This window comes from Geospiza fortis, unplaced genomic scaffold (genome assembly GCF_000277835.1).
Source record: "Geospiza fortis unplaced genomic scaffold, GeoFor_1.0 scaffold264, whole genome shotgun sequence".
NCBI lineage: Eukaryota > Metazoa > Chordata > Aves > Passeriformes > Thraupidae > Geospiza > Geospiza fortis.
The window spans coordinates 137,835-150,086 of record NW_005054332.1 but is presented as its reverse complement, the minus strand read 5'-3'; the positions used below and the strand labels follow the sequence as shown (position 1 = coordinate 150,086).

Sequence of the window (12,252 nt, the reverse complement as noted above, 5' to 3'; positions counted from 1 at the left end):
CTTTGGGCAAGAGAAGACTAGGAATTCCCTTTTCAGAAGGAAAAGAATGCTGTTATTAGCATTCAGGTTTATAAAGGAAAAGGTCATGAACTCAGGTTGTGTGCATCAGTGCTCAGCATATCAAAATTCTGAACGTTCTGCAGATGTTCTTTGCCGAAAGGCGAATTGATGTCATTAGTATGCTTCTAGTTTGTAAATTTAAGCTTTTAAAAACTTTATTTTTTTACTCTTTATGCTGCAGAACTGTATAGTTTGGTTGCTGAAATGAGTTGATAAATTATAGACAGCTTTTTGCCTATTGCATGATATGCAGTGGTTCAATTTAAGGCATCAATTTATTTTAAACTGTCCTCAAACTTAAATTTATTTTAAAATTTAGTACATACCGGTGAACAATAATTTTTTACAGTCATGTGCCATGTCCCTTTTGACCAAAACTGCCACATACTTCATTACAAATCAAATTCATTATAATAAACAAATATGGAAAAGAACTTTTACTTCTGACACTGAAGCAGCGTCTTTAATGAAAATTTTTTAAGCACTGAATCTTTTCAGACATGTTACTTGTGTTTATTTTTTTCCCTTACAAGCCACAGAAGAAAGAGGATCAGCAATCAGAAGCTAAAGCAAGTCCAAAAAAATCATCAGAACCCACTATCGACCTTTTAGGACTTGGTAAGCAATACATAATTGCTTGGTTTTAAATCAAACATAGATATGTAATTTTATATTTTAACAGATATATTTTTATTTTTTTCTGTGATTACTGAAAGATTAATATGAAAAGCATAAGATTGCACGTGTGAATTTAAAACTATAATGGAAAATGCCATTGGGGTGTGGGTATATGAGTACTTAGGTTTTGTTAGGGAGAGTAATGAGATCCTGTGGAAAGGGGGGAGTTATCAAAGTGATCTTCAAAGGCCCTGTGGATTGTAGTATTTCACTGTTTATGATACAAGTGTACTTTTTAATGAAAATGCTGAGGTCATCTGAATCATGTATCTGTAAAAGACATTATATCATACATTTCCTACATTAGTTAAAAGAATGGTAAACTGTCAGACTGCAGCTGACTAATACCTTGTAAAATTTAATATAGTGGGCATTTCGGTGTTCTGTACTGACTGCAACTATCATTCATTTTTATCTAATCCACCTTTTTGCTTTCTGACTGGCAGGTAACTGTGGGTTTGTCCTGTAAATAAGCAGTTTCTAGTAAAATAGTTTAATTGACACTGTCTGCCTATACTCTTGTGTATAGGCCATTCTCATAAAATATGTCTTTCATTTATCTAGTGTTGCTCTAAGTGCATTTTTTCCATTTGATTGAATCTTAAAATGTAAATGGAAAAATAAAATATTGCAGTATTTTTGTTTCCTTTTGAAATTCTGTGTTAGGAAAATCATCTATAAGTTGAATGTGAATAAGATATCAATGGATAACAAGTGAATGGATATTAAGAGTATTCACTTTCTATCCATGTAATGGTTACTCTTAATTTTCTACATGATTTCTACATTATATTGGAGGAGGCTAATAAATCTCTTAAATGCAATTCTAAAAACTTCACTTTGTAGAAGAATATTTTGAGGTTTTTTAAATTTTTTGTTTCAAAGTATTAATAATGTGACAAAACAGTAAATGTTTTCTCTGTTTTAAAATTCACATTCACATCAGTTTTTTTTCCCTCTGATGTAGAGCTAACTGCAAAGTACTGTTTTTGCATGGGTTATGTGTATGTTGTCCATATCTCATTCCAAGTAATTGCTACTATAGGTGTGCGAATCTTAATTAACACCGTAGAACGAATGTAGAATGAGCCTATTTTTAAAAAAAAAGTAATTTAGGCCTGATGGAAAGCTGATTCTCCTTTATTTTCCTTTAGCAGACCAACAACCTAATTAAAACCTAAAATTTAATCAATATGTGGTTTTGAGATTGCTAGGCTTCTGTATTCTGTTGGTCGTGATTTGAAAAGTATCTTGGTAACACTGTTTTATGATACAATAATGAACTCAGATTACATTGGCTAACTTGAGATGTAATGTGCAATGAAAATAGTATTATAATTGGTGCTCAACAGCTCTGCTTCTTCAGTGAGATATAAAAAGGACAAAGTTTATAATATGTATGTTAAAACCCCATAATTTTAGAGGAGGGAATGCTTAAAGATCTTTTAAATAACAAATTGAAAAGCAGTGTAATAAGCCAGTAGCACTTGGAATCCACTGAGCTGCAGATGAGATATTTGTTAATGAGAGCAGACCTGCATATTTCATTTGAAGAATTGTCTTTTAAATAGCACCTGCAACAGAAGACTTCAGATACTATTAAAAGAGAGGTCACATCAACCCGGTATATCATAGAGCCATAGAGCAGTCCAGGTTGGAAGGGACTTCAAATGACCTTCTGGTCCAAGGAGTCCATGGGAAGGGGAGTAGAGGGATTATCTAGCATCCTATCTATCTAGCATCCTATCTGGGTACACAGCCTGCAAACCTCCAGTTATGGGACCACTGCCACATGTGGAGTTGTTCCAGTAATTGATCTCACAGTAAAAAATTTCTTTCTTATGTTGACAAACTTGTACCTGCTGCCCCCTGTCTTCCCAGTGTGGCTCCGTGTGTTGTGCAGAGAGAGGCTGCATCCTCTTCATAGCTGCCCTTTAAGTACTGGCATGCCAGGATGAAGTCTTCCTGAGCCTTCCCTTCTCCAAGGAGAAAAGACTGACCTCCTTCAGTCTTTCCTCACAAAGCAGGTCCTGCAGCCCTTTGGCCATCTTCATGCCTCTGCTTTGGACCATCTCCAATCTGTGTCTGTCCTGAATTGTGGGAGCCAGAACTGGACACAGACTCCAGGTGGAGCCTGGGAAGTGCTGAGTTGAGTGGGATGATCACATCTTTGCCTCAGCAAGTAACACCCCTGTGGATACATCCCAGAATTTCACTCACCTCTTTTGCTGCAGTGATGTGCTGCTGATTAAAATGTTTGATATGTCATATCAAATAATATTAAAATTGATATGATTGCTTAGCTCATTCTTACTGAGTAGACATTTTTCTAATGAGGGTTCATTCTCTTAGGACTTCATTTCTGCAAGTGGAGAATACTACTAGCTTTTAGTAGGGCAGCTCAAAATCACTTGTGATAGCAGGTTAAGTAATTTTAATGGATCAGAATTCATGCTAGAATAATTTTGGCTTTCAGAACAGCCCAGCTTCTTGGCAAAGTATTTTCTTGAGTAACCCTCACTGCTAGCTTTGGGTATGGTGTTAGTCTCTGGGTCATTGTTGTTTTTGTCTCAGTTGGTTTTGCAGTAGTGACCTAATCAGAAGGTAAACTTCCTTAGATAGGACTTATCCTATGAAAATTATAGCTGGGCAATTTTCTAAAAGGAAACTCTCTTTCACTTTTCTTTAGAAATTGAAAAATTTTCAAGAAAATATGGCTTGGGGAATTGTACCTTTAAATCTTGTAATAGGAGAAGAGGCATAATATCCTCAGTGACCCTACTATCACTTTTGTGATTGTTCTGAGCCCTTTTAAATAGATTTGTGTGCTTCCCTTGATTTCCTCTTCAGGGGGTTGTTATTGAGATGCTGTTTAGGTACTTACTTTTTGATAATGCAACAACATTAGGTACTTACTTTTTGATAATGCAACAAGCCAAGGTTTTGGCTTTCTGATTCAGAATAGATTTTTTTTCAGAACTCCTCATACAGGAAGGTGGAGAAATGGACATGAATAAACTAAATATTGTTATGCTCTCTACAGGCAGCAATGTCAGTGTTCTTGCTGTGCAACCCCAGATTCCTTCCCTTTCTTCCCAAGCAGTGGGAAATAACAGCCTGTTTCTGTAGGCCAAGCCTGAAGCTGCTTTTTTAGTCATCTCTACAATTATTTGGATGTTACCCATGCTGGAAGAATGCCCTGTTGAAAATGTGGAGATCTAAAATTGACACTAAAATCAATAATACAGGATGTTATAAAATGAATTTTTAATAGGATAATTATAGGAAACACTCTTTGGTTTGAAAGTCGCAGTGTGTAAACCACAGTTCCTCAGCACTTACATGATTGGTGGTGCTGTGTTTTCATCTCTCTAGTGTTAACCTTTTGCTCTGTGCTCTTTTTTGTTTTTTGGTTTTTTTTACTTACAAAGTAGGTGTCTCCACTTATGCCAGGTTGATGTAAATTATTTCTTAATATTTTGTAGAAAATTGTATGATAGCTATGTACAAATGTCTGTGGAATATTGGAATGTTACACAGGCAGTTTGTGATCTTTGTGTTTGCCAAGGTATACCACTTAGAAATTACTTTGACATAGAGAGGAAAAAAAGGATAAAATAGTGATTTTAAATTATATTACCTTACAGAATTACCAGAAAGAAGAAAAGTGCATTTTACATATTCTGCATCATTTACCATGTTTAGATGTACCTTTCAAAAAATACACAATTTCATATTCTGGATTAACCACTGTAGTTGCAACGAATAACTAGAAGAAAACAGATTTATTGTGGTATTTACTGAATTTGATGTGCGGGGCATTCATCTGGCATGGTTGGAGGTAAAATACGATATACTAAAAGCTGCTTATCTGCTTCTGCATGGGAAATATTCTCTGAAAGAGTTCTCTGAAGTTTTGAGAGGTTAATAGTGATATGAAACATAGCTGAATGTTGCATAACTGAGAAATGTCAGGACTGTTGGGTTAGTACCAAAAGCAGCATGGTTGGCCCTAAGTCAGAAAGTTGCATTTAAGAAATAGTGAAGATAGATTTTTAAATATATAAATACCATATATGCACATATAGATCATAGATTCCTAGAATAGTTTGGGTTGGAAGGGACCTTTAAAGGTCATCTAGTCCAGCCCCCTGCCATAAGTAGGGACATCTTCAACTAGATCAGGTTACTCAGAACCCTGTCCAACCTGGCCTTGAATGTTTGCAGGGAAGAGGATACCACCTCTTCCTGAGAGGGTTGCCCCATGAAAGGGCAACCTTTCACGATCCTCACTGAAAAATTTCTTTCTTATATCTAGTCTGAATGTATCCTGTTTTAGTTTAGAACCATTCCCCCTTGTTGTATCACTACAGACCCTAATAAAAAGTCTGTCCCCATCTTTCCTGTAGGTCTTTAGGTACTGGAAGGCTGCAATAAGGTCTCCCTGGAGCCTTCTCTTATCCAGGCTGAACAGCCCCAACTATCTCAGACTTTCCTTACAGGAGAAATTCCTCTGATCACCCTCATGGCCTTTCTCTGGACCTGCTGCAACAGGTCCATGTCTCTCCTGTGCTGGGACCCCTGAGCTGGATGCAGCACTCCAGGTGGGGTCTCACCAGAGTGGAGAAGAGAAGTAGAATCCCTTCCCTCAACCTGCTGCCCATGCTGCTTTGGATGCAGCCCAGAATACAGTTGAGTTTCTGGGCTGCAAGTGCACATTGCCTGCTCATGTCCAGATGTTCATCCTCCAGGATCCATAGGTCCTGCTCTGCAGGGCTGTTCTCAATCCATTCATCCTCAAGCCTGTATTTATAGCATGGATTGCCCAGACCTGGTGCAGGACCTTGCATTTGGGCTGGTTGAACCTCATGAGGTTTGCATGGCCCCACTTCTTGAGCTTGTAAATACGTTAACATTTGTAGTTTTGCTGCAATGTTCAGATTATGCTTAGGTAAGCAATATATCTACCCAAAAGGAAAACATTTACAACCACTTGAGGCATTACTAGCCTTCTGGCTTTCCACATTTTATTTTCAGAAGTATTATATAGAAATTGCTTCCCTGTGAATGCTTTTTCCTTTCTGTAAAGGTTTTAGCAGTAAATAAAATTTTACTAATGCATTAAATTATTCTGCAATAATTTTGGCCAGACAGACCTTATTTGAATTTTTGCCCCAGATTTTCATTGGAACTATTGACCCATTTCTCTCAGTTCTGCCTTTCTAGTAATTTAGTGTAAAAAATAATGTGCATATTCTCTTTACTGAAAGTCGTGGTATGGCTGTCATAAATGATTGTATATATAAAAATACATAACTGCTTAGTAACAAAGTTCTCGTAAACAGTTTGGCCCATAAAAATGAGTTTCAGAAATCTAGAGTTTAAGACCAGATCTGCTTTTTTGCTGTTCCCTCTCCTGCTGTCCCTTTGAAGCCCTTCTGCTGGTCTTTCTCACTATTGGTGCAGATAAATATACCAAGGATTGATGATGTATATGAAAGCTATGATGCATATGAATAACAGAAGGCAGCCCTGAATTGGAAATCATCATGTCAGGGTTTAATAAAGTCTATAAGAAAAAGAACTGTAAAGGTAAACTTCACTGGAACCCTTCACTGTATTGTTGAGTACATCCTGGTAAACAGCTCCTGTTTCTGCTATCAAACTGAAACAAGATTTCCTAATCTGAAGTCAGAAGCATCATCTGCTGTTACAGTGCGGCAGACAGCAGTCATATATTATGTGTAAAATTGTCATAAACTGTGAGAAGTTTTGGAACCACACCTAAGAGCAAGGGTGAGGAACAGCATCTATAGACTCTTCACATTCCCTTCTCTGACTGAGCATGGAAGCCCTGCTTTGCATCTGCTCTCATTGCAGTGGTTTTTGCTACCTCTAACATTTCGTTCCTAGCTATGGATGTGTTCTCCAGAAAAGTGATTGAAGTACTGTTTCTCAAAAGCTAATTGCTTCAAAGTAATCATGTGATAGCTGAAGTTGTAAATGTCTCAAAATACTCAGGCCCATGTAACTTCATCTGATGTTTACCTATTCCCTGGAAAGGCTGCAGCTCTGTTTCCTTCTGTCATATACACACCACCTCTTCTAATCGGGTTTTAATGATAGGTGGCACGAGTTGTAGGAATAGTGATATATTTAGAATAAATTAAAACTGAGGACTCTGCTGAAGTATCTTTTTTATATTACAGAAATATTTTAAAATGAAAGGGAAAGGAGGAAATACATCCTAATCCATGACCTAGTGTGTTAAAGTTGAGACTATCCATAACCTCTGTATAATAATGTGAATTATTTTGTTGAAAAACAAGCCTGTGTGTGCCTGCATACAAATATATTTAAATTGAAACACTAATATTGCTACAAGTAATAAACTGGAGTGAAAACACTGTTAGGTTTTCTTCTATATTCTGAAACTTGTTTCTTTCAGTAGGGAATGTTTTTCGAGTCTCTTTGATTACCTTTTGAGAAATCAGTAAAACAGGATCATCTATTAATACTATTCATACTGGCTTAAAACAGTGCTGTAAACAGTAATTCAAAATGTCTGGTTTCTGCATCAGTGGAGACAGAGAGGTATTTATTCAGTAAGAGATGAAAGGCATGTACATTGCCAAATAGCATTCTTACAGAACAAATCTAGCAAAAGTATGAGTTTTCATAATATTAATTTATAAGCAGCATATTAAATACTTGAAAAATACTATATTTTTGTAAATGAGTTCTGTCATGACTGTTCTAAATATGTGAAGTGCTTGTTTCAGTAAATGATTGCATTTAAATTTTCAGTCTTCTATGTTAAACACCTTTACATTCAGAAAATCTGAAGTACTTTGGAATGTGACAAGAAAGATTTTTTTTAAAATACATGTGCCTGACTGAGAAAATGAGAACATTAAATTATTAATTCCTGACAGTTGTTTTGCTTGAAAATTATGCACGGTTCATTCCTAAATTTATCTGAAACAGTGAACCTTTGGGGAGATGTTTTTGGAACTGCCAGTCTGCAGAATGACCTCAAAAGAAGCTTATGCTTAAATGACCAAGTATATTTATATGCACACATCTCAAAGCACTAATATGCATCAAATGGTGCAGCAGATTATACATATGGTCATTTTGCTGTCCACTGGCTTCCATTCATCAGAAATAATGGAAAGAGGCAACCTTTGCATTAAGGTGTAAGTAGCTCTATCATAATCATGGCTGAGTTTGTAACTTTGCTTTTCAGAATCAGTGCAACAGCAGTCCCCCAGGAAAATCAAACAACAGAAGAGTAATAAAACTGACTGAGGTGGCTACTTCACATTCCTCAAGCTGCTCACTTTTTACTCAGTATAGAAGATCTGCTAGTGTTAACTCATTCCCATGGCCACTTTGCCTTCATGGAAGGCAGACAGAAGTGAGAAGGCATCTGTCATGATTTTCCCCAGCTGGCAACTAAGCCCCACACAGCCATTTGCTCACTCCCCTCATGGGATGGGGAAGAGAATCTGGAGGGTAAAAGTGAGAATACTTGTTGGTTGAAATAAAAATAGTTTAACGGGTAAAGCAAAAGCTGTGCATGTAAGCAAAGCAAAACTAGGAATTCATCCACCACTTTCCATGAGCAGGCAGGTGTTCAGACATCCCCAGGAAACTGGGGCTCCATCACATGTACCAGTGACTTGGGAAGACAAATGCCATCACTCCAAAGGTCTTCCTCCTCCTCCTCCTTCTTCCCACTGCTTTATGTACTGAGCATGGCATGTGTTGGGTATGGAATATTCCTTTGGTAGTTGGTGTCACTGTCCTGGCTGTGTCCCCTCACAACACCTTGTGCACCCCCAGCCCTTTGCTGGTGGGGTGGGGTAGGGAGCAGGAAAGTCTTTGACACTGTGCAAGCACTGCTTGGCAATAATGAAAACATCCCTGTGTTATCAAGTGTTTCCAGCACAAATACAAATCAGAGCCCTATACTGGCTACTGAGAGAAACATTGACTCTATCCCAGCCAAAACCAGCACAGGATCTGTGGGTAATGATCTTCTGAGTGGATTGTTTCAGAATGTAGTCTTATGATGTTAGTGTACTGTTTTCAGTATACTGTACTTTAGGGTTTTTGGAATACTGACCCTCCTGTGATGTATAACAGCTGTGCCAGTCATGGCAGTGTTTCTTTTGCAGAGAAAGTTTTGACTTAATTCAGCTAGTTTGTTCTACCAGAGAAGTCTAACTTCTGCACTGAGATTGGTTAATTTTAGACTTAACGTCTTCTATTGCCTATATAAGCTTTCTTAAACTTGCTGTTAGGACTATTCAGTCATTATAAAGTTCAGCAGAATCTAGAGTCACCTTTGTATTTGTCAAGCTCTATGTAATGGCAACCCACTTGTTAGATGCTTAGGTATAAATTTATTAGCCAATTCCTATGCCCTTTTCTTGAGCAGCTTGAAATCAAAAGAGGATAGTTGCTCTGTTCCTTAAAAACACTTTTGTGATATTTTTGTTCCTGTATCTTTTAAAGTACTTTATTGCAAATTCTCTTTAAGGCATGATTCTTTTTTTGTCATGCATGCATCCACTTTCACCTAGATCAGTAAATGTGTTCCTGTGTTAAAGTGGCTTACAGACACCAAGGGTCAGAGTGAGAACCATAGGTTCTTATGGATTATTAGCTCAGTGTGCCTGGCAGGTGTGCTCATATGGAGCTATAGAATAAAGTCTGGGCAAAGGACTTTTGAAAAAGGGGAAGAGTGGACCTTTTCCCTAGTGCAAAGTTTATTTATGTACTCTTAAGTAAATTAGCATATCAAGAATAACTTCATGGATTCTAAAATGCAAATTTTAATTCAGGAGCACAGATGAGTGTATTTTGTCTGATACATGGCTACCAAATTTGGACCTTCTCAGTAAGACATCTATTTAAATTCTTACTACAAATCTTGGTGTGCAGAGACTCCTGAAAAATAAGTAGTGTGTACTGCTAACTTGGTGTGGTTGTCCTTAGGGGAGTTTAAGTAGGTTTTTTGTCATTGGTTGTTTTCTGTTTGGTTTTTTCCTGAAGGACAGTAATGTGCCATCTTGTTCGGGAAAGAGGTCTTTACAAAATCTGAACAATATTGCAGTCTGAAAAATATCTCAGAAATTGAGCACATATTTGATGGGGGCAGGGCAGGAGGGAATAAACACCTTTAATTATTCTCATGGTGTTAACATATTCATAATTTTCACTTTAAGAGTGATTCTGTTGCTTTTTTAGATGGTCCAGCTGAAGCATCTGTTACAAATGGAGGCACTGCTGCTGTCACAGCACTGAATGATGACCTGGATATCTTTGGCCCCATGATCTCTAATCCTTTACCAGCAGCTGCAGTACCTCCTGCTCAGGTAAAATTTATTAAGTGTATTTAGTTATATGTATGTGTAAATATGTGCATGCACATGTGGATTTTCCTTCAGGAAATTGTTCGTTCACACAGAAGGAGTGCAGAATTCTCTACACATCTTAAGCACCTCATGACTAGAGATGCTAAAACTGTAATACTGATATTTTTCTCACCTCTTCAAGCTTCTGGACTGCTTGGATATAGAAGTACATGGTGTGGTCTTTCCTTCTGGTTATCCAGCTAAATTGGATTCTGTCTTACCCTGGTGATGGTAGTAATGTTTTCTTTTCATTTATATTCTTTGGACTTGTTCTTTTTTAAATAGGTATTGCTGAATATAATTTTATGTTCTCAGATTATTGGGCATCAAGTCATCCTTTTTAAGACCTCTTATTGCTTTGTGATGCTGATATTTAGGAAAGGCTGCAGCAGATGCTTCTCTGTTAGACGTGCTAAAAATTTGGGGTCTGAGGTTTCATACTCAAAATCAAGAACAGATACCAAGAAAAATTTATATTGCTACCTGAGCTGATCTGTCTTTTGTATCATCTTGGGACTTGTACTTGAGAGTAGCATAACTCCTGTGCCTGGGCTGCTCCTTCTTATAGCCATGTTAGTTTGGAAGCAAACCATCACCCTGCCTGTTGTAGCCTGGAAAGGCAGCTTTGGGACACACAAAGAAACTGTTTGAAGCTGCAGCTCTCCTAAAGTAGCCATATGACTCAAAGAGCAGGGTGTTGGTGATGCACATGTGCAGATTTCCTTAACCCAGGCTTCTGAGAGGGAGGTTTTAGAGTAGTGCTGGGCTAGCTTCGCCATCTGGGGCATTTTGTTAAGGTCATTTGGAAGCTTAATTTTGTGTAGGGCTTTCTGTCTCACTCAGCTGAACCAGAAAGGTTCGTGTGTGTTCTTGAATTTATGATTTTGGACATGTTATCTGTACTCTCTTCATCCTTTATTTTCATAGTGTGCACAATGGAAGGGATAATGATGAAAAGGCATTCTGAGTGCCTTAAAGCACAGGGTGTTATTCAACACATTTTGTTATCCTTTACTCTCCCTTTCCCTGCTTGCTGCTGAGGGCTCACTTTGTGCAACATGCTAGTGAGGATTTCAGAGACTGAAACCACATTTCTTTTTAAACATAATGCTACAGATAGAGCAAGCAAGTACCAGGTACAGCAATATTTGAGTGCTTGTTGTCTGGTATTCTAATGCTTTATGTCAAAATTGATCCCTGTAGAGCTAGATGTGAAAAGTAGTAACCCCTTTCTAGCTTCCCTTAGTTTTTAATTTATTACATTTGGATGCAGATTGAGTAAATTCAAATCTAGAATTTTGAATTTTTCACTTGGCCTCAAAATGGTAGTATTGTACATAATGGGCAGCACTGAATTCTGGTTTTCCCCCTTTCCAGTCATTCTGAAGCTGGAAATGATGACTGCTGTATGTAGTTACTGTGTGCCCAGGAGAAAAGAGCAACCTGAGAAAGAAGAGAAAAGCCTTCTTTTATTTCTATTCCTTGGACATGTGATGTGATCTGTTGGTTAAAGAATTATTTAGCTGAAGAATGCAGGAAATCCAAAAGAAGGCTAAATATTTAAGAGTGAAAAAAAGCAAAGTGAAGGGTGATACCCTAGGTGATGATGACTAGTGGTGGGTTAAATAATGGAGTAGCTACTAAAGCATACTGAATTGTATGTATATATAACATTTTAAATTCATTTCTGTGATAAAGATATAGTCACTGGACCTTTTGTGAGAGGAATATTTTGACATGGTGTTCATATTTGTGCTAGTTTTTAGACTAAGTATGGTACTACTAAATTGATTAAAAAGTGGTAGAAAGGACAATACTATCTCAATATCTGGTGAGTATCACCTTCTTTATATACTAGAAAGCATTAGTATATTCACTTGCTGTGAACAAACCTGTCCAGATTTGTAGTGACATTTTTCTTTACTCCGAGGGCTGTAATCAGGAGGAACAAACAGAACTTTCAGCAAGCCTTTTTTTTTGAAGCACGCAATCCTTATGGTGTATTGCAAGATTTAATTCTTGGTTATCTTCCATTTTTAATCAGTATTTCAAAGAAAATGTAATGTAATCAGATAATCTACAGATAAGA

General features: G+C 37.3%; 1 protein-coding gene across 1 annotated transcript in view; it reads left to right on the top strand.

Moving 5' to 3' along the window:
* Nucleotides 1-12,252, top strand: part of SMAP1 (small ArfGAP 1) — a 64,031-nt gene that overhangs the window by 40,893 nt on the left and 10,886 nt on the right. Inside the window, exons 6-7 of the mRNA XM_014307292.2 lie at nt 594-678; nt 9,997-10,124. Of these exons, the coding sequence (XP_014162767.1) occupies nt 594-678; nt 9,997-10,124 (213 nt within the window). The remainder of the gene's footprint in view (nt 1-593; nt 679-9,996; nt 10,125-12,252) is intronic.